Source organism: Chlorocebus sabaeus, chromosome 19 (assembly GCF_047675955.1).
Source record: "Chlorocebus sabaeus isolate Y175 chromosome 19, mChlSab1.0.hap1, whole genome shotgun sequence".
Lineage (NCBI taxonomy): Eukaryota > Metazoa > Chordata > Mammalia > Primates > Cercopithecidae > Chlorocebus > Chlorocebus sabaeus.
In genome coordinates this window covers 15069283-15092479 of record NC_132922.1, presented here as the reverse complement: position 1 = coordinate 15092479, position 23197 = coordinate 15069283, and the positions used below count along the sequence as shown (strand labels likewise).

Genomic DNA, 23197 nt, shown 5'->3' with positions numbered 1-23197 from the left:
ACCCGCCTCGGCCTCCCAAAGTGCTGTGGTTACAGGCATGAGCCACCGCGCCCGGCCAGAATAGCTGATTTGTCCTGACATCCTACAGATGGGGAAGCTGTGGGGCAGATGGGCAGAGATTTGACTGAGACCACACAGCTTGCTATGGCTCTGGGAGAAAGAGAAACTTGGCTCCTTGAAATTCAGTTTTCTTTTCAAACAATCAAAACCAAACCTGCATCATTGGTTGCCATCGCAGGGGCCACTGGCTACTGGGGAGCATGGAGAGGCAGCTCCTCTGAGCACTCCTTGTCCTCAACAGAGGCACAGACATGGAAGCCTGAGGCCAGGGCCACCTTTTGACTCATCTTGAACTTTTTGTAAATTCACCTTGTGTTTTAAATAAAGTCTCAGAGAATTATGTGTGGTTTCATTCTCAGACACTCTGCCTGTGCTTGTCATATTCCTGGCTGTGCATTTGAGTCTGTGTCTCTTTGTGGAACCATCAGTATGGTTTATATGATGGGAGCTCCAGCAGTGCCTCAGTGAGGTGTTAGAAAGCTGGACATGATTAATCTGGTCCTTTGCCCTCTGGAAGCTCAGTCTGGTGGCGGGGAGAGACATGTACAGAATTACCTAAGAGAAAATCCAGTTTCTCCAGGCTTTGTTTCCAAATGGCACCAATATATGGCTGCACGTCACCAATCAATGTTCATATGATGAATGGAGGCTGCGGACTGGGGCTGAGCTTGAGTCAGAGAAAAACACATCATTGCTAAAGCCTGTCAAAACAGGAAGAATTATGTAAGTAGAAGGGGTTTGAGCCAAAAAAAAAAAAAAAAAAAAAAATCAAATGTATAAAGCATCTACTACGTGCTAGACAAAGATGACTTATCTTTGGATGCTGTCCATCTAGTTGGTCCAGAGGTCACTGCCTGATAAAAGGTCAGACAGCCACGTGCTACATCTGAGGACTATGGGTGGAGACCAAGGAATCAGCTCGACTTGCTGACTGTTTGCAAGTGGAGAGAGGTCCTCACTGAGGACCAGTGGCCACCCAACATGAAAGTAGAAACACACCTACCTTTAGCAAACTATTTTTCTTTACATCATTTTCTCTCTTTCCTCCTTAGGGTTTTGACATGGTGATTGCCAATTGTTGTCCAGCTTACTGACCGAGGGAACTGCTTGGTGTGATTGTCTCCCCCACATCCCATTCCTATGTTGATATCGTAACCCCCAGTGTGATGGTGTTAGGAGATGGGGCCTTTCAGGAGGTGATGAGATCATTAGGATGGTGCCCTCATGAATGGGATTAGTGCCCTTACCAGAGGCCCCACAGAACTCGCTAGCTTCTTCCACCATTTGAAGAATAGTGAGAAGGAGCTCTAAACCAGGAAATGGGCCCACACCAGCCATAGAATCTGCTGGAGCCTTGACCCTGGACTTCCCAGCATCTGGAACTGTGAGAAATAAACTTCTGTAATTTTCTTTTTTTTTTTTTTGAGATGGAGTTTCACTCTTGTTGCTCAGGCTGGAGTGCAATGGCCCAATCTCGGCTCACTGCAACCCCTGCCTGCCAGGTTCAAGCGATTCTCCTGCCTCAGCCTCCTGAGTAGCTGGGATTACAGGCATGCGCCACCATGCCCAGCTAATTTTTGTATTTTTAGTAGACACGGGGTTTCACTATGTTGGCCAGGCTGGTCTCAAACTCCTGACCTCAGGAGATCCACCCCCCTCGGCCTCTCAAAGTGCTGGGATTACAGGCGTGAGCCACAGAGCCTGGTCAACTTCTGTTATTTAAAAATTACTGTTTATGGTATTTTGTTATCAGCTCAAAGGGACTAGAGACAGGAACATAGGTTTTGAGTAGAAAGAGGGTTTATTTCAAGCACATTGAATTTTAGGAGCCTATGGGGCTGCAGCTGGATGTTAGTCTAGACTCTAGGAAAGCTCTATGAACTCCAGTTTGGATTTAAGAGTCATTAGCTTACAGGCAGACATCGGTCTCAACAGTGATCTTTTCAGTGGAGTATGGGAAGAAGGTGGCCTACAACTGAGCCCTAGAGGAATAACAAGGTTTAAAAGAGAGCTGGAGGAAGAGGAGCCTGCAAGAGGCAGAGAGGCCGCCAGAGATAGGAGTGCAGTGCTGGCTCTGATTTCTGTGGGGTTTCTACAAGAGCAGCACTTACAAACACTAGCAGTCAGAGGTTAAAGGCACAGACTCGGGAGCAACTGCCTGGGTTTACATCCTGGTTCTGCAGCTTCCTACTTATGTGACTTTGGCAAAGTTATTTAATCTCTCTATGCTTCCAGCTTCATCTTTTAACAGGAATAACAATACTGTCAGGTATGGGCTTTGGTTTCTCCCGCCTTAGAAGCTGATGCATTCGCCTGTTACAGTTTCATGGATATTGGTGGAAGACACAAGACTCGGTGAGAAGCAAAGGACTTTATTCCTCACAGTGCAGCAGGCAGCATGAGCCCCCGAGTCCCACAGGCCTGAATGGATGTGGTGCAGGTAGTAGGTTTGCACTGAGCTGAGGGGCACTGAGCTTAGAGGATCCACCTGTTTTATAACAGGTAGTAAGCAAGCTTGCTCTTTGTCCTGAGGGGATACAAGTTTCCTTGTTGCAAACACAACCCCCAGAAAGGGCCTGGGGAAGGGGCAATCCAGGCTTTGCATGCTTGTCAAACCCAGCAGGAAGGCAGGAGCAGGAGCAGGAGCAGGAGCAGAGAGAAGTGCCTCGGGGGCACCCGCCTCACAGAGCTGCTGGGAAGATGAAAGGAGTGAAAATGGGCAAGTGCCACCAACAGTGCTCCACACACATGTCCACTGTTGTTACTAGGCGTGGCAATGTGGAGGAAGGCAGGGCTGAAAACTGCATCACTTACATCCCAAATGGAAAACAGTAATTCAACAAATATGTACTGAATGCTTTCAACGCACCAGGCAATGGCGATACAGCAGCCAACAGAACAAAGTCTTTGACCTCCAGGTGCTTACGTTTTAGTACGGAAAGACAGACACCAAATAAACTACCAGGGGAGCACATTGTACAGGGCCTTGTAGACCAAAATAAGGATTTGGAACTGCCTACGGGATGGGAAGCCAAAGGACGTTTGCACAAAAACATGTCACAATCCGACTGAACAGGCTGTTGAGAGAACACACTTCAGAGATGGAGCGCTGTCGGAGAAAAGGCAGAGGCAAGGAGACCAGTTTAGAAGCTAAGACAAAGCCAGGCAAGGGCATGCCAGCTTGGAGTGGGTGGTGGTGGGGAGGTACTTGCCTACTTTGGCCTGTCACCGTCCAACACACAAGGGAAGAAGCCTTGGGAACACTCGGCAGTCAAGTAAGTGGACAGAGGAGCATCCGTTAACTGTCATCCTCAGGGGCTGCTTCCAGGTACTGGAGGTAGAAGCCAGGCAGCCACGGGGTGAAGATCAAGTAATTGGAATCAGCTGGTAGAAACTTATTCCAGAAGTCTGCCACAAAAGAAACAACTTAGGGCCGGGTGTGGTGGCTCACGCCTATAATTCCAGGACTTTGGGTGGCCGAGGCGGGTGAATCCTTGAGGTCAGGAGTTTGAGGCCAGCCTGGCCAACATGGTGAAATTCTGTCTCTACCAAAAATACAAAAATTAGCCAGGCTTGGTGGTGCGTGCCTATAGTCCCAGCTACTCAGGAGGCTGACGAAGGAGAATTGCTTGAATCTGGGAAGCAGAGGTTGCAGTGAGTCAAGATAGCGCCATTGCACTGCAGCCTGGGCAACAGAGTGAGACCCTATCTCAAAAAACAAAACAAAAAAACAAACAAAAACCCAAAAACAAAAAAAAGTTCAAGGAATAACTTGAGATTTTCCAATTTTTAAAAAAACGTTTTAAGATTTAAGCACGCTTCAGTGCCAAAGGGACTATTGAGAGGAAGAGGCAAACCAGGCAAGGGAGGAAACTGAAGCAAAGCACCGAGGAGGTGGGAAAGGCTGGGATGCAGAGCGCAGGTGTGGGGTTCACAGTGATGTGAAGAATGCCCTTAACAGAACAAAGAGAGAAGGGGAAAGACACCCTGTGTGGGATGCAAGTCGGTTTATAGATCTGGTAGTGAACACTCATTCCGGGAGACTGTGTCTGACAACCTCCGTATTGTCTGTGAAACCGGAAGCATGATGATCTCATATGGTTAAGGGAAGGGAGTTACAGATTTATGGATTATGGAGAATTTCAGAGATTTGGGAAATATTGGCTGAGAAACAAAACAAACGCAGCAAGGGATGGGTGAAAAGCACAAGAAAAAAAGAAAAGAGGCCAGGTGTGGTGGCTCACGCCTGTAATACCAGCACTTCGGGAGGCTGAGGTTGGAGGATCACTTGAAGCCAGCAGTTCGAGACCTGCCTGGGCAGCACAGTGGAGCCCCATCTGTACAAAAAAATTCAAAAAATAGCCAGGTGTGGTGGTGTGTGCCTGTAGTTCCAGCTTCTCGGGAGGCTGAGGTGGGAGGATCACTTGAGCCCAGGAGTTTGAGGCTACCGTGAGCCTTGATCACACCACTGCACTCCAACCTGGGCGACACAGTGAGACCCTGTCTTAAGGGGAAAAAAAGAAACGAAACAGGAAGGAAAGGGCGAGGCAGGACATATTTTTTATGGCTGAACAAAAAGTGAGGGAGCCTGGGTGGCAGCCGGAGAGCTAGGGGCAGCAGGGACAGAGGAGGCAAGGCAGGAAAATGACACTTTGATAAGGTCAAGTGATAAGGGCAGTGTCTGTGGTGCAGTAAAGGCAGCAGTTGAGTCTAGGGGAGGGTGGACGGTGAAGTGAAGCTGAAAGATTTCAAAAGCAGAGGCACAAAATCAGCTTTTGGACAGATTGGAGTTCAGCAGCTGGGGAAGCTGAGAGCAGTGACACGGACCCAGCTGCTGGCCTCGTTTACCTTCTGGCTTATCGTCACCATTTAGAATGTCTCACAGAACGCCTGGCACTGTTCCTTCTTGTACCCCCGACCCCCACTTAAAAAGTCAAATCCAAGTTGTATCTTTGGAGCCTCAGGCAGAGGCAACAGGGAACGAGGATTAATACACACAGGCCCAAGAATGGTGTTTCTCTCTTTTATTTAAAAACAGTGCTTCATTACCATGTGCAAAGGCTGAGGCAGTGCTCCTCCTTCGCTTAGAGTTTATAAAAGCCAGCAACATGATCAATAATTTATACACATGGAGAGTAATACAAAAAAATAAGGAATAAAAGCTAAAGATCTAACTACTCCGACCTTCACAATTCCAGCTACTTGATAATAATAGGAGTAACCCAATGAATACTGTATGGTCTGAAAGCTACTATACAATATGATTCTTAACGAGAAGGGAAGGGAATCAGAGACTGTCACAAAGCCCTGGGATGCTTCTCTGGAGTTAGCAGGGAAACAGGACCCTGGGCAAGCAGCTCGGGTGTCCTAGGAAGTGATTGTGGGGGAGGCCGGGAGGGGAGAGACAAGGCTGGGTGGTCGATCACACAAGCATCCCATGTAATGCCCCCCTGCCCCAAGGTACCTGTTTTGCCATGGCAATGGGAGGGGCTGGAGGAATAGCATGTTGCATGTAGGGATGGTCCGGTTCCTGCCATGGGGAGTGGGGAGAAGAGGAGAGGTTCTGTGGCATTTTGAGCCTTGCAAAGATTTGGACTGAAAAGCTCAGAGACTCAGGCAGGTCAGCCTGTCAGGGACAAGTACACTCCACCGGCTCTCTTCTCGCTTTGCAGCCCTAGCTTACGTGTGTCAGCCCCAGGTTTGCTCCAGCTATTCACAAGCAGAATATAACACAAGAAAAACAATTCATATCCCTTAGGGAAAAAAAGAGGATCAATTCATCACTCGATATATAATACAGCCAAAATGAGCTGCCAAAACAAGCACACACACAAATACTGTGAACAGAAAAATACAAGAAAATGACTAAGCTGGGAGTCTTGACGGGGTATGGACATTGCTTAAAGCACTTATCAGTCCCCGGAAAAACGAAACCAAAACACATGTTTTAAAAATTCAAAAACTCATGTACCCCCTGGGAAACTGGTGTTGGTAACAAAGGGCAGGGGGTGGGGAGAGAAAAGAGAATCACTGTTCCCTTCTTGCTCGCCAGTGTGAGTGCAGTCCTCAGGTCGCTGGCATGGACGCAAGTGCCAGACAAGGAGGACCAAGTCCCTCTGCCGGTGGCCTCCTAAAAGGCAAGGCTTGAGTTTTGGCTGCTAAGCAGTTCTCTCCGTTACCAATCCCTGCCGACCAGCACTACCATGGCTGAATTGATCTACCGTTTTCCTGAGTAAACTGTAACTGGCTACAGTTTCGGTAACATGGAAAAGAACTCAGCTACTACAGCCAACTGCAGCACTTCAGGAATCCCCTCCATCCCTGGGCGAGGCCTCACTCCTAGTGCATCTGATCGAGGAATTTGACAACTTGCTGCAGTCTGGTCTGTAAGCCTTGTTTGCAAAGAAAGGTGCCAGGGACTCTCCTACGCTCACCGAACCAGAGGGCACACGCTGGCTTAGGACACCCAGAGCCTACTTGGAAAGGGCCCTGTTTCATGCTCTAGCTCTTGGATGGCTATTGCCTGGCCGATCAGTAAAGCAAGTATGAAGGAAGTACACAGGAAAAGGAAAGGGAGGGAAGAGGCTTTTGGACAGTAACATTTCCAAAAAAATATAGTGTTTTATGCAACAGAGAATCAAGTTTCACTGTGTATACTACAAATGGTCAAACATTTTCAAGAGCATGACAAAATAAAAACACACAAATTTACGTCTGATGTTCACCTTGCCCACTATTTTTTTCCTATCTTAAAACAGTGCAAACAGGTAACTTATGCTTTTAAAACACCACGACCCCTTCCCCACCCCCCAAAGTCCCTTTCCTCCTAGTATCTGGGGGAAAAAACCTGCAATTCTGCAAATGTCACTGTGCTAGAGGGTTGCAAGCAGCAGAGAACTGGCTGAACTTGGCAGAAGGGGAGGGCTCGCCAAAGCGTCCCCTTTTCCCTCCTTAAACATGTAAGTGCTTTCCAGTCCGTCCCTTGGTTGGCCTTGTTCTCCTGACAGAGGGAAGGGGGCTCATCATGCCCTTCTTGCATATCCTTGGGGTTGCTTCCGTCCCTGTTTGATATCAGTCTCCCTCATGTCTGGAAGCTATGTAACTAGTCACGGGATGGTAGTGATTAACCCACTTCTCTGCTGGATCTCTAGTAAAGCATAATTCTAAGCTAAGAGCAGTTCAGCCCCTGAGGAATCACACATTTGAGGAAAAGCTGCTATCGATGATTTCGAGCGTCTAGATTTCCACTAGCTCCCCTCAGACTAGAAGTGGTGCCCCAGTCCACTGCTTTCTCAAAGAAAAAAAAAAAATGTTGGCTCAATTCAGACTGTGGCTGTTGGAGGATGATGGTGATAGTAGGTTTTGTGAAACCCGAGAGGCTGACAAATGGTGAATCACAATGGCTGATCTGAGTTAATGGAAATTGAACTAAGAGACACAAGGAATTCTGGAAAATGCCTTTGGGCAGCTCTCTGGGCTAAAAGAGGGACGTGGAGATAAAGGTTTTCACTAGAGGCCTCCTTTAAGGAGCCCAGCTTCCAAGAGTACAGAAAGTCCAGGTCATGAACTATAGTAAAGTTGAAAAAGAATCATGCATGTGATTCAGCATCGGTGAGTTTTCTGGAATTACCAGCCAGCATCCTCTAAAAACTCACGAAATGCCAGACTCCTCTGACTCTCTTAATACAGTGAGAACCAGAGTCAGGAACAGACAAGCAGTGCTGCTTTGAGCAACCTGCCTCTGGTGAAGTTGACTGTGTGGAGTCTCAAAGTTCAAATGGTGATGGCGAGGTTGATACTGTGAAATCTAGATGCTTGTAAGAGCCCCAATTCTCAGTGTTGACACTGAAAACCAAAGACCCTTTCATAAAAAGCAGAACTCCATCTATTCTTTCTTAGAAAAGGGAGCTGGAGGAAGCGGTGTTAAACACCATCCCTGGAAATGCAGCAGAAACCACTGGAAAGCACAGAGCTTGCCTTTGGAGGCCTCAGCCAGAACCAGCTGAACTGAGATGCACTCAAGGTGCCTCAAGCTCAAGATTCTGCCTCTCTGAAAAGGTCTGTGGGAGCTGCCTTCTCTACCTTTCCTATTATCCTTACCTCTTTCTAGGAAAAAAGAAGAGAAAAACACTTAAACTCATTCTCCTATTCTCCCCTGCTAGGGATACAGCCATTTAGAATTTGGCCTAGTCTCCATTGAGTACGTGGCTTGCCATCTTTTGGGAATGGCCCCTTTGTGATCATGACCTCAAACTTTTGTTTTTTCAGTCAGCTAAAGTTCTCCCTCAAAGCAAAAGCAAAAGCAAAATCCTCCCTGCCCCCATTCCCTAGAACTGTGAAAGCCCGCATCCCATTCCCCGCTCCTCTAACTAAAATATTTATATACATACAACAAAAATTGTCTTAACAGCAACAAACCAAACTTTGGCTTGGGGTGGGGGGATCCTTAAAAATGGCCAATGGACTGGGCCGTTGGTGTCCCCTTAGTCTCCGTCCTCCTCCCCAGGATGAGTAATAATTGCATCGAGGCCTCTAGCTTCCTTGACATTGCCCCTAGTTTCAGGCACAGCCTCTCTCCCAGTTATGAGGCGAGACAGGATTCCGAAGGGGGAGAGGATATGTATTCTACGCGACGGGCCAGTGCCCTCTCAGACACATCACTCTGCTTACAAAGAATGCTTGATGCTGTCGTAGGTCAGTCATTTTAATTCAGGGACATGAGTCAGTTATCAGTCAAGAACGTGTGGAGGCAGGAGTTAAAAAACAAACCCAAAACCAACCCATAACAAACCAGAAGCTCCACGTCTCTGAATTACTCCCTGTAGCAGCTGTCCCTTGGGTGAAAGATCACCCTAGTACCAATGTGAATAGACCAGGGAGCCAAAAAGACCGTGCGTTTCTATTTCCTAATGCCTTCATTTGGGAAATGCTGTAGGACACTTGCTTTGATCAGTTCTCTCTAATAGCTAGAAGAGAAACTCTCTCTCCTACCTTGATAACACAGAAAATTACAGCCAGATGGCAACGGCAGTGACTCACTGCATGACTCTTCCTGGCGATACAGAAGACCCTTGCCATTTCAGACCCTCCTGCCAATATGGGAGGGCAGCAATCTCAGGGCCTCCGCATTTTATGTCCTGTAGTGTTAATGTACACAAAGTGGTCCGGGTGCTCAGCTGGCTGTTTTTGGAGGACAGTGAGAAGCTTGGCAGGACAGCCACAGGGCTCAAGACTGTGGATAGAGAAGTGACTCATAAAGGCTCTGGAAGATGAAAATTCCTATGGCTTTGGAGCAAGTACAAAGTGCCTCTGCCTGCCCTTCCATGTCCTCATGACCAAAACTTCCAGGGACTGCTGACCTAGGACCTGCTACTCTGTCTTTCCCCAGCAGATTCTTTATTCTGTTTTTTAAACTTTGTACTTTCTAAGGCAAGAAAAAAGAAATACCAGATCTTCTAATATTCCTTTTCTCTTCCTCACCCTCTTTAATGGCTGTGAACACTTTGTACTTCTAATCCTCAAGCGGTGCCCAGACATCTGGGGGAAATCTGGTCACTGGCTTATTCATCTTTCTGTCCCTGGGTCCTAAATTCCTGAATCTTATGGACATGAGAGCAGGATGTTAATAAAAGAATACATGAGCTAAGCTGTGGTTCAATTAAAGGAGAAGAAGCCCAGAAAGAATGCTAAGTTACAGGAACAAAAAGAAATGATCTTTTTCATACTCCAGAGTTCACTCCGAGATCGGTTTCCTAATGAGGTGTTTATTATCCACAGTCTGAGAGCACGTTTGGAAATATCAATACTATAATTCCAAAAACGATGCCAACTGTCTCAGGCTGTGCGTGTAAGATGATTGTAAAAAGAGTGGAGAAGACAGGAGGGAAGAGGAGAGGAAAGCGTCTTTTTAATTCTCCTGCTTTATAAGCACACATTCCTATCTATCAGCATGTGGATTCCAGCCACATCCAACCAGAATTGCCTGTCAAAAGACCAGAAACTCAGAAGACTAGAAGAATATCCTGTTGCGGAAAGATCTCTTCCACTTCTGCTTGTCCCCCAGCCATTCAGCACCAGGCACACTTTGGTAGTTCTGTCTGCTGATTTCTGATCAGATGCATTTATCAGCTCCTCATGCCTCTCCTCCCTCCTTGCCTGCCTCTTCCGTGACTGACAGAATAAGCTAAGCACGGACATACAGACATGGAAATGCATTATTTTTTTTTTTTTTTACCACAGTTTAAAAAAAAAAAAAGAAAAAAATGCACAATCTTTGGAACAAAAGAATTAAAGGCAGAAATTTAAAGGAAAAATACATATTCAAAGAACATAGTGAGGTATAAAAAAGTATTCTTTCTTTTTTTGTGTTTTTTTTTTGTTTGTTTGTTTTTCCTCTTCATCTTGCTATAGAGTTCCTCTACTAGTAAATATTGCAATAGCCAGGCCTCATGAACTGGGGGGCTGTCCCATTTGCAGGGGTCTCACGTCACTTCAGTAGGGGGCAAATCGGCTGTAGCCACCTCGGTATAAACTCGCCTGCAGTAATTAAAGAGATAAAAATAATTAAAAGGTTGATGAGAGAAGCATTAACAGTGAAGAAAAATGTCCAGAGAGGGATTTGGAAACACAGCCTCCTTCAAAGCCTCAAAGCAACTGATCCAGCATTGCCTTGTGCAGTAAAGTCAGAAACCAACTGCTGCTTCTAAGGTGCTCAAACCAGAGCCCAACACATTTACTGCTGACCTGATATTGTCAAAGAGAGTATGACGACATTCCATTTCATCATTTACATGAATTAGCACAGAAGGGAAACAATATACAGTTGAAAACTAGTTCTGCCAAGAGTATGATTTTTAAAAGCACAGGTTTTTGTTTACCTTGATACAGCCTATAATCCTGGTGGAAAACACATCCCGTTTCCCCTTTTCACATATGACCCATCTGCAGTGCACGTTACTTCCGACACGATCCCTGCCACGTGCGGTCACAGCCCATGTTTGAGATGCTGCTGCATCTAAACCTGAGTCAGTCTTTAATAAAGTCTAGTTCCTCTATCATCTACAAAGCACACCAACTAGGCTGTTACTTGACATATTCACATTTATATATCTAGCTGGGGTTTTAACTAGGCTTTATTCCTTTATCAAATGACTTTATCTAATGGTTTATCTCTTTCAATTACAAGTTTCCCAGGAATGTATCTTTCTCAGGTCATTCTTTTAGCATAGGACCTATATCATTTTAGGACAAAATAAAACCTCAGGAACTTCCACCACTGCCTTTATATTGTAATGCTCTACTTCACTTACAAACATATATTCCCTCAGGGCCCCCTATTACTTCCTTCCACAAATCTTCATCAGTAGAAATCTGGTGTGAGAAGTAACTTCTTCATATTCCTTTAGGTCGTACATTTTACACTTTATTCTGTCTCCTTTTCAAACAACTCTGCCATGTTCAGAGGCAGCTGCCCAGCTGCATTTTGAATTAGAGAGCAAGGCTGGCAGAGGTGTCACTGTGGAACGGCCTACCTTTGTTGCAGCCTGTGAGTCCTAATCACTGAAACTGGAGGCACCGAAGCCAACACAATAATGTTGCAGTGAGGTGGTTGGTCAGAAGAAATTATGCTAGTTCTACAGACTTCTTCGATACTTTATCAAAAACACTATATTTTGCCACAGTTGTTATCAATAATCAATGAAATATCCTATAAAGCATTCACTTGGGCATTTCTAGTACTATCTACCAGAAGGCTCAGGAAGAGCAGAGACATCCTTTAGATTTGTATTTGAAACTTAGGTTTTTGAAAAGTTTACTGTGAATACTACAGCCTTATGTTCCATGCTCCTTTCCCAACACCAATAATGAAACGATGCCACAGGTATGCACTCAACATTTGAACCAACAGAAAACACTCGCCAGTTCCCCTATTACTCTCACAAATGATGCCACTGCTCGGGGCACACTATCAGTGGTCATTCCTTTCTGCTGCCCTTAACTAGGCCATGTGGCTCACACTACAATAACATACAAATAAAGAGGGTGCCATGAATAGATCTGTGTGGCTTTAATACCTTGATGGTGGATGAAAGGCTAAGTTTACTACCTCCCTAGATCTTCTGTAGTCTATGGGTAAAAGAAGGGGTGAAATGGCTTTATAAAACAATGGTATATTATATACTTACCACAGCGCCAACTCCATAGCTAGCGGCAGGGGCAAGGGCATGGTAGGGGTCGGCTGTGTACACCCTGCCATAACTGGAAAGAAGAAACACAATCAGACAGATAAAAGTGTGTGATCTAAAAAAATTAAAGGGATTACTGTGCTAAAGACTTGTGAGTCACTTGGTCTTGGATTATCGTAAGGAAACTGGAATTACAAGGAATAGGAAAAAACCTTTCTATTTCTACTCCCAAATGCAATAACTGAAAAAATCTGAAGTACTTCTATAAAATGGAAACGAAAGGAATTGGAGATGAGGAAGAGAGGGACTGGAGTCAAAGTCGAAGAAGAGATGAGAACAAGAAAGAGGGAGCGGAGGACAGAGTTGGTGCCTTGTGCTTTAGGTATGACAAAGGCCATCAAGAGGTCTGCAGAAAGCCGAGGCTGGCAAGATGCCCGATGTGCTAAGAGCTGCTGTGGAAACGGTGAAGGGAGGGAAATGGGTGACATTTTGGGATGGAACAGCTCTCATGCATCCCAAAGCTCATCTCTGCCTCTGTACATACCCGTCGCTGTAAGCGGCTGCAGCGGCTGCAGCAGCGGTGGCTGCGGTTGCAGTAGCAGGCTGTGCATATCTGTAGGCTGCATATCCACCCTACAGGAGAGAAGAGAACTGACTTTACAGATACCTCTCCCCCCAGGTGTACAGAAAAACACACACCCGCCCACACACAGACGTACATACATGTAGACACAGGGACTGACACAAACATAGACACACACATGGGAAAAAAATGTTTCAAACTGCATCAGTCTGCATGTTGTTATTCCTCCAATAAAAAATTAAGCCCTACGATATGCAAGGATTTGCTTTCCAATTTGTGACAGTATTAAAAGTAAACTTTGGTAGTACCTGTTAAATACAAGCAATGAAGATATGATTTTGGATCTGTCTTACTTCACAGTCTTTGTTGGAACTTTCAAAAGCAAAAATATTTACAGCAAGTTGGGAGAACTCTGACAAGAAATATAAATTATGAAGTTAAAACATATGAAATCTGTATATGTTGACTTCAGATTCTCTAATGTGTTCTTGGATTGATTCATTACTAAGAGACCATAGCATGTAACAGAAACCTCTGCCCCATCCGGCCTAGCATGTTTGCCAAGAAGCTAAGATAATCAGGCAATATTTAGAAGGAAAAACAATGTAGATCAGGGGTCAGCAAACTTTGGCCTGTGAGCCAATGCAGCTTGCCACCTGTTTTTGAAAATACTTGTGACAGAGACCAATGTCCTACAAAGCCAAAAATATTGACCACTTGGCTCTTTATGGGAAGTCTGCCAACTCAGATGTACATTTCATACTTGAGCAAACCAGTTACAGATTTCTGAGGATTCTTTGGCTGGATCCAAATAGATCAGGAACCCTGCTTCTAGCATTTAACTGCATTTTCCTTCCCTAAAAGGTTTTGAGATCTTACATATTAATCTTACAGTAGACTCTGAGCTTTTCTTCCAATGGTCCAAATATCCTCTCAGTCCTAAAGAATTTCAAACCATCATATCCTTCTATTTCACCTCAGTTTAGGTAACTCAAATACACAAAAGAGAACCATGTATTCTTTCAGAAAGCATTTCAAGAGACAATCACAACAACAAATGCCACATCAGGCAGGATAATTTAAAAAGTGGCAAACTCTACTTTTTATTATTTTTCTTTTCCCTTCTAGAATTCATCTATTTTACCTAAACCTAATTCAGATGCAAATTTTTATTACTGGCCTTTCACTATCAAAAACAACTATGTTCAACTGGCCCAACTAAACATCATTTCAGTAGTGAACAATAGCATGAACATTTTATTTCTGTGGATAAAATGTGTCCATTTCTCATGGATATCTGAAGATTTTTGCCCTGTGTTTTCTACTTTCTATTTTTCCAAATGTTCGATTTTTTTCTAAATCTACAACAGAAATTTCAAATTTACTTCTGTATCATTTCTTGGGATTGAGAACAACTATTTTCTAATGGGATCCCTGCTCTTCTTCACCATCTTATGTGGCAGGTGCTAGCTTGCTTCTTTTATTTCTGTCACACCTTAATTTAGAAATACCAATAATTTCTTATGAGCTTCTAAAGCCTTTTGCTTCTTTCTTATATAATTTATGCCTTCTCTAAATGAAGAAACTGCACTGTGAGGGGAAATTTATTCCTGCTCTTCAAGTGTATGCTGCTTGAACTCAGGATAGTTTCAAATGTACTTTAAAAAATCCCTGACTGGCTTTCAGTGGTTATACATTATTCCTCCTTTGTTTTTCAAATGAGTGACTTAGAAAGTAAAATTTCCTTCCTAATCATGAACCCTTCTAGAGATATATGAAGACTCTAATTAATATTGCCAAACACTGACAATGAAATGGTAATGAATGGGAACATGGCAAGAAGCACCCTTGGGGCCCATTTCTGATCAACATGGTTCCTCGGAATTCTAGCCAGGTCTATGGAAATGGGCAGGCCAGACAGATCTGGGCAAAGCTGTACATCCTGGCCACAACATAATTTAACTAACTGAAGTATTGCTTTACCTTTTTTTTTTTTTTAAAGCATTTGTTAAACAAAGCAAACGTTAATTACAGTTGGAATTTTAACACTAAAATGAGCCCTAGTAATTTTTCATTATAACTAGAGGTGGTTCCATTAGTTTAGAATTTGTTTGCTAGTGTAAAGTCAGAGCAGGGCTATTTAGTAAAACTTCTTTGCAAACATGATACTCTTTATAATGCAAGCATTATACTCTTTAGTATTACTCCAAACATCAGAGTAACATTAAAAAATTTTTAAAGTTAAGGCAATAAAAGCAGTTACAGCCCAATTCGTGTTTACCTAAGTAAAAACATTAAAAACTGAAGTCTTACACCATACGGCAGAGGTATGAATTCTTGCAAAGGGATATTGAGGTTCAAAAGTACTCATCCAAGGGCAGGTTTCACACCTGACTCTCAGGAAGACTGAGTGAGGTACTACTGGAGGTACGATCTTGAGTATTCTAGCAAATCACGGCTTTGAGCTGTATTCTACCCATTCTGGAAAAAACAGGTTCTAAGTGAGGTTGCTGGCAGAATCAGTTTCCCCTCATTTTCCTAGGCCTACAGGAAGCCATCGGAACCGTGGTGGTTTAGGAGTAATGTTATTGCTAACCAAAACAATTCAAATGGATTAGACTATGGAAAATAATGTTCCTTCCAATCCTGAAGGAGATGGAGAATCTATCTATAGCAGTTTCCTTCTTTTATAAGTCAACTCTGACTTTGAAGTTTAAACTTGATGAAGTTCTCTGATTTTCAAGTTGAAGAAAACAGAACAGGGTTGCAAATATTTTACTGAAAATATTTTTCAGTAAATATTTTACTGAAAATATTTTTCAGAAAAAGGCTGGAGAAGAATATCAGCATTAAGAAAAAACACATTAATAGTTTTTTTTTTTTAAAGCAGATGACTTTAACATGATTATTCTCCTAATTACTTTATAATAACGGCATTACAGAGAAATCTTTAAAAGAACAACTATTTTAGGATAAACAGGCAATATCCTACTAAACTAACTTGGTAATTCACTAATGGCTACTCCAAAAGTAGAAAAATTGTGTGTCGTGGATATATTCCTCTCTCTCTCTCTCTCTCTCTCTCACACACACACACACACCCATACAGACACACACACACGCTTACTCAAAAGTATTTCTGCTGCTTTATTCAACAAAACGTATCATAAAATGTAAGACAAAGAAAATTCAGATATATTTATTTCTATTCCAGATTTCAAAGTGCATAGAAATTTCAGGCTGAGAAACCATTTTTTCAACTTTCACTCTTACTAGCAATTCTAAAGGCTTTTATAAAACATGAGAACAAAGTGCAGTTTGAAACACCAAGGTTTTCATTACTGTTTCTTAAGTTTTTCAAAAAGAACAAGGGTGGGAAGGAGGAGGAAGAGACAGGGTTCAGGCGTGGGGAGGGATATGGCGCCACATTTATTAATCACATTAAAAACTAAGCATGCCAACATCTGGAGCTAAAACAACCAGCAAAATCACCACGTTCAGACTCGTATTGGCTAACTCTATCTATCCCAGCATTCTCTTGGGACAGCGGTTTGCCCTAGGCTCTACCACAAGCTCGGTGAAGTACACAGCCTCAATTACTAGAGCGTGCAGCCACAACGACCTGGTATTACGGAAACAGTCAGTCACCACTTGAGTTAACATTCCATACCCTAACGACTGGCCCCTCCCCAGCCCAAAGAAATAGTCAATCTTGCCCACCCTAACCCTGGCCCACACCACAATGTTAATAATTATAACAAGCAGTAACCCATCTGTTATATCAGAGAAGGGAACAGAGACTCCACTGAGAGATTTAGAGTGAGATGTTAACATTTCTTCAGCTGACTGCACAAACAAACAAACAAAAAAAGAGGAGAAATAATTCATTTGGAGATATGAAGTCATGAAATAGCTGATGTGTATTGCTTTTAACCATGCACTGATGCAAAACTGAAGCAACCATTAATAATAAAAATTAAAAAGGACATATGTATTTACACACAATCAGACCTGTTTGATCTGAAGCAGTTTGCAGATTCTATCTGTGTGTGATTTGAAATAAAACAAAAAATGGGGATTAGCATGGCCACAGCACACCCTAATGTAGGAGGGCACACACGGACGTCTTTTTGGAACTCTGATAGCTGGATAAATTTGGCTTGGCTAAGCTTGATTCAGATACACACATGCCCCTTTAAAAATAATTATTCTTATTCCTTCGCAATTCATTCTGAATGACACCTGGTATCCCCAGTGGGGCTGTCCAATGCTCCATCGCTCCCCTATTCAACCTGCCTGACACTGGCAATATAATTCAGTCCTGACCCACAGCACTCACATGTATGCTTGTCCTCTGTCAACAACGTATATTCTAGTCCACAGCATTCTTCTAAAATATTTCCTGTGTTTAGGAATTTTACTTTTTCACATATCTGTAACATATCTCTGACTTCAAGTTCCAGCTTCTTCAAAGGAAAATGCCTTTGAAAAGTTGGCTTTAAGATCCTTTCCAGTGTTTTCTGCAGTTGTTAAAGTCTCAATTTTTCATGGCTCAATGTCATCTCCTAGGGCTTTTCTACTCTGCTCTGAACCAATTTTATCACCTAATTAACTTTACGATGTTGCCACGTTGACCATATGATCTTTCAGCACAGTTTTGTAGCTGTGTTTTAATCTAGAGCAAAATACAATAGAATATAATCCTTCCTATAACTGACCTTTATCTGCATATTTATTAGTTTAATCTCACACTCGTAGACTTTTGCCTTGTCTTGATTTTAACCTAGCCCTTAATTTTATTATATTTTTGTTTTAGGTTTACATTAAAACAGGACTTTGGTGAGCATGTGATGTCAAGACACCTTCTTTCTACCCGGAAGACAATGACATTATGTGACACCAAGGAGGAGAGTGTGTATTTCAAGACCAGCAGACAAAATGAAAGCTTGTTACCTACATGTAGTGTATAGATCAATAGAGCAGGAGGGTTGGGAGATGGCGGTAGGTGAGGTGGGTAAGGAATGGCAGGTGTGATGCTTAAAATCACTAGAGCAGAGCAGAGATCTATTCCAACTAGAGTGGGTTTAATGCTGGGCCTCCAGGAATCACTTTACTTATCCTTGGATGATTCTAACTCCCTCTTTTTCCTCACCACCTCCCCACCCCTGCTAAGAATCATGGTTCTAGGAAATATTATAGAGTTCTTTGGTGGCAAAATGGCATCACTGATTAAATGTGAGTAACACAGAAACTTACAATAATGGTGATTCTGTCACTGCTTTTGAATGAGGTCTATCTCCTTTGAAAAGTACTTATGAAAAAAATTTTAAAGTATTTAAATTTTATCTTATTATTATTTAACATTGGGGTTAAGGGGAAAAATTGCTATGATCAACTTGATGTCTTCCACCAATTATTTCTATGGTAGATGAGAGATGATTTTCAATAAATCAAACCTTTCAAACATTATTATTCCACATCTCCGCAAATTAGTTCATTTCCAAAATCTTGCTGGGTAGCCACATAAATAAACTGGATTGTGAAAAGCCATCGACTATTTTCTTTCTCCTAGCATCCAGCTATCAGCAATCCTTCTAACAAGTATGCTATTATAAAAATGAACTCACTGATCTTCTCGGGTGAAAGGAGAAGAGGCCAAGGGAAATGCATGTCTCATTGTTTGAGTCCCGTATGTCTAGATTTTTAAGGCAACTTCAAACTTATATAGCAGCACAGTCCAACTACTACTGATATTTCACTACAGGGCCCAAGGTGGGATTCAGGAATCCTATTTGTACAGTTCTACTTCCTCTTTTTTCTCATTTCTAAATTTATAGTAGTAAGAAAATGTCCCTAACTGCTAAGATCTAAATATAAAAAATCAGTTTAAATACCACAGGTAAATGTGACTGACAGATTAAAAGAGGTGGCAGTGATGGGACAGTGCATATTACACAACTGGCTGGGATATGTGTCAAGAGGACAGGAGCACTTTTGGAGGAAGTGCCATTATGTACGGAATGTGACTGTGGGCACTGCTGAGGTAGCAGGGCTTAGATCACACGCTCACAAGTCTTGATTGTCCAAAAAAGCCTCTGTTCCCATCTCTAACGTGGAGCTGGAATGGTTAGTATAATTCAATTTTTTCACTGCAATCCACAATCTGATTGATTGGCAGGTCACACTGGCACTCCTACCTGAGGTATTTTAGCGCTAATGATTGGTTCCTGTAAGACTATTCTATAACAGAACACAGGAAGAGCAGTTCAAAAAACACAGCTGTGGAAGGAAAACAATCATACAAAAAGCCCGCTAAGGGGCCCACCAGCCTTTTCTTTCCTTTGGATGCAAGCATGCTTTTCACAGGAGGTGAATTAGGAGCAGTTTGTTATCCCATTTGAAAAGTGAATCGGGGCGAACTATGCCTTTTCTACTGGCCAGAAAAGAAGAGGGAGGGGTGGATACATCATCTAGCTGCCACACTCCCAAATCCTATCACGGTAGGTCTCTTTACAAACTAGGAACACAATTGCTAGATCAGTTCTCCAGAGAGGAATGTGCCATCAAAGAAACAGAAAGAAAATGGCTAGCAGGAATCACTGTCTACGAATGGGACAGTGAAAGGGATTACAAAAGCCTTGCACAATTAATAGCCTAAATTCACTTCACTTAAGCATAACCAGCAATTTAAAATCTTTTCCCTCGTGTCTTCTCTTCAAGCTCCAATTCGGTGCACTTTTTATACTAAACTCTCTATTCCTTCTATTTCTAAGATGCCTTTCGGAAGAAATAAGAACTAAATGTGTACTGACAGATTTCCACAGATGAGAAATGTACGGAGAGAAGCAGCACAAACTCAAAGGCATAATGACAGCTTTTTGTTGTCTGTGTGTTTCTGAAGAAGTATCCTTTGCTCCCTCACATGTGGAATATAGAATATGCAGTTTTAAAAGTGACAGTTGTATTAAGCCTAACTCAGTAGTTACCTCATATTCTTGCTTCTCATGTGTGGGCGTGGATGTTATTTCAGCACTAGTGACCAACTTTTTTTCTCTAAGTAACTCTGCTTTAAGGTAAGAACTAAAAAATAATAACATTACTATTAATTACTTTCATTAACAAGCGGCCACTGGTCAAAAAAAATTATTTCAGCAAAATCACGGAATTACTTCTGTTTAGCTCAGCAAGGTAATCCAGTTAGTAGATTTAAAAAAAAAACCAAAGGCCGGGCACGGTGGCTCAAGCCTGTAATCCCAGCACTTTGGGAGGCCGAGACGGGCAGATCACGAGGTCAGGAGATCGAGACCATCCTGGCTAACACGGTGAAACCCCGTCTCTACTAAAAAATACAAAAAAAAAAAACTAGCCGGGCGAGGTGGCAGGCGTCTGTGGTCCCAGCTACTCGGGAGGCTGAGGCAGGAGAATGGCGTGAACCCGGGAGGCGGAGCTTGCAGTGAGCCGAGATCCGGTCACTGCGCTCCAGCCTGGGCGACAGAGCAAGACTCTGTCTCAAAACAAAACAAAAAAACCCCCAAAAAAACCAAAAAAATAAAAACGAGTATTTTAGTAACAAGAACAGAAAAATCATGTGTCTCAAAATCTTACATTGTAAAGGAAGGAAATAAGAGAACTGTTAAAAAAACTGGGTTGGTTGACTTAACAAGGTTGAAGTAGACAAGTTTTTTTTTTTTTTTTTTTTTTTTTTTTGAGACGGAGTCTTGCTCTGTCGCCCGGGCTGGAGTGCAGTGGCCGGATCTCAGCTCACTGCAAGCTCCGCCTCCCGGGTTTACGCCATTCTCCTGCCTCAGCCTCCCGAGTAGCGGGGACTACAGGCGCCCGCCACCTCGCCCGGCTAGTTTTTTGTATTTTTTTAGTAGAGACGGGGTTTCACCGTGTTAGCCAGGATGGTCTCGATCTCCTGACCTCGTGATCCGCCCGTCTCGGCCTCCCAAAGTGCTGGGATTACAGGCTTGAGCCACCGCGCCCGGCTCTTTTTTTTTTTTTTTTAGACGGAGTCTAGCTCTGTCACCCAGGCTGGAGTGCAGTGTTATGATCTTGGCTCACTGCAACCTCTGCCTCCAGGGTTCAAGTGATTCTCCTGCCTCGGCTCCCCAAGTAGCTGAAACTACAAGTGTGTACCACTACACCTGGCTAACTTTTGTATTTTTAGTAGAGATGGGTTTTGCCATGTTGGCCAGGCTGGTCTTGAACTCCCGACTTCAAGTGATCTGCCCACCTTGGCCTCCCAAAGTGCTGGGATTACACACATAAGCGACCATGCCCGGCCAAAGTAGGAAAGTTTTTTTTTTTTTTTTGAGACGGAGTCTCCCTCTGTCACCCAGGCTGGAGTGCAGTGGCACAATCTTGGCTCACTGCAAGCTCTGCCTTCCGGGTTCATGCCGTTCTCCTGCCTCAGCCTCCCGAGTAGCTGGGACTACAGGCATCTGCCACCACGCCCGGCGAATTTTTTGTATTTTTAGTAGAGATGGGGTTTCACCATGTTAGTCAGGATGGTCTTGATCTCCTGACCTCGTGATCTGCCTGCCTTGGCCTCCCAAAGTGTTGGGATTATAGGCGTGAGTCACTGTGCCCAGCCCAAAGTAGGCAAGTCTTAATAAGACAGAAATAGATTGTATTTAAGAAAAAAAAAAAAATCTCCAAATAAGAAACACGTTAGAGAAAAAAACTTGATTTAAGAAATAATCCAAATGGAAAATCTTGCTCTAATAGATCAGATTTCAAGAAAACAAGTTAAATAACAAAGATGAGTTTCATGAGAATATGAACACTAATGTATATGGGAGATGTACATGCGACCATCATATTTAAGTATGTGTATTTAGAAATGTGTAATCTGGTGTAAAAGTAGGATAGATTCCCCAGTTCTCAAGCTTCATTGTGAACATAGGAAAAAAGATATCTTTCATTACTTGCTGAAAATATTTTGAGGAAAGAGGTGGATTTTAACTAAAGTTCAAAGAGAGGCAGTGAAATATGGACTGGTTGGGTTTTATGCCTGACTGTATTAATAATTTATGTAGTTCTGGGTAAGTCTCTGAGAAATATATCTATAATTTAGGAGGTTGGACCAAATCATGGCTAAGGTTCCTTCAAGTAGTTATTAAATTAAGGCATACCTTACAGGCCTACTCTAAGTAGTATGCGTGAGTCACCTGTACCTCGAAGAACTGTATTATCTCATCTCTACTTCCTGCAAAACACAAAACCTCTGAGTGCATTCTGAAAGTGCATTAACTTTTTTAGGTTGCTTGAGAATCTCTGGTAGACTGTGCAAACAGTTCACTAAAAAGGTCCTCTTATTGATTTTGGAAAGTAAGGGTGGAGAAAGCATTTCTAGACAATTTTAACCAATCCCCACAGAATCATTTCATGCTGACAAGTTTTTCTTATAAAAAATTTTCCCTTGATGACTTGAGTGACTAAATCAAGCTTGCATTCAGAAAAAGTCCATCTGGAGAGGTCATAATAAAATACTTCAAAACTCAAAAATTTCTAGTTTGTCAATTATATCACTTTGTCCACATTTTAAATAATACGTGACAAACCAATCACGGAACTTTAGTGATAGCTAGACAGTTTAAATAATGGAGTACATATTAATATGGCTAGTAGAATCAGCAAATCTTCTATGATAGTCAAATGGCTGTAAGAAGAGTCTGGGTTGCTGATTATGCTACTCATTTCCCCCAATGGCTCTTAATAACTAAATATCTGGAGTTTTCTCATTACTACACACTCTTTGCTGGCATCGGTTCCTTATTTGGCTACCACAAGGTCATATTCTCTCAAATTATGTAAAATAGGAAAATGATACAGTTCAGAAAGCTTATTAATCTCTACATAAATCACAGCTCTAATGATCTAAAGAGGGATGTGAAATGAGAAGAAAAGCAGAAAAGGGAAAGAGCTGGTTTAAGGCTAAGCTGGTCCTGTTATTTATGTATGCAAATGACACGACAATCGTAAAAGACTTTAAACCTGCTGATCATCTCACAAGTAAATTAATGATCCACAGAACATCTGTGGGTATAGGGAAGGGAAAAGAATATGTCCAGTAGACTGACCCTTGCAATGATCAGGAAACCCAAAGGCTTAGTTTTTGCACCCAGGGGCAAGCGCAGTGGCAGAGAAGCATGCTTGCATTCTTAAATATATAAATATATATATATATATATCCACAAGGAAAAAGAAAATACAAATTAAATAAATTAAAAGGAAAAAAACCAAACCAAACCAAAGAAACAGAAAAAAAAGGCTGGCTTGTCAGGGGATGGGGTCGAGAAGGCCCCAGTGTGTGTACTTACATAGAGGTCAGCACCGTAAAATCCGTCCTGGTAAACCACACTGC

At 42.8% G+C, this 23197-nt stretch overlaps 1 protein-coding gene across 23 annotated transcripts in view; it reads right to left on the bottom strand.

Annotated features, from left to right (window-relative positions):
- Nucleotides 1–5069: 5069 nt before the first annotated feature.
- RBFOX2 (RNA binding fox-1 homolog 2) overlaps nt 5070–23197 on the bottom strand; it is a 295689-nt gene continuing 277561 nt past the window's right edge. For 14 of the 23 annotated variants that reach the window (XM_073006745.1, XM_007975619.3, XM_007975622.3 and 11 more), the window contains 4 exons: nt 23154–23193; nt 12790–12878; nt 12246–12318; nt 5070–10596 (listed from right to left, as the gene is read on the bottom strand). In XM_073006745.1, coding sequence (XP_072862846.1) covers nt 10552–10596; nt 12246–12318; nt 12790–12878; nt 23154–23193 — 247 coding nt within the window. In that variant the 3' untranslated portion in view covers nt 5070–10551. Of the gene's footprint in view, nt 10597–12245; nt 12319–12789; nt 12879–14768; nt 16872–19026; nt 19069–23153; nt 23194–23197 lie in introns of those variants that run through there. The other 9 variants (XM_007975623.3, XM_073006746.1, XM_007975625.3 and 6 more) reach the window with 4 other exon arrangements.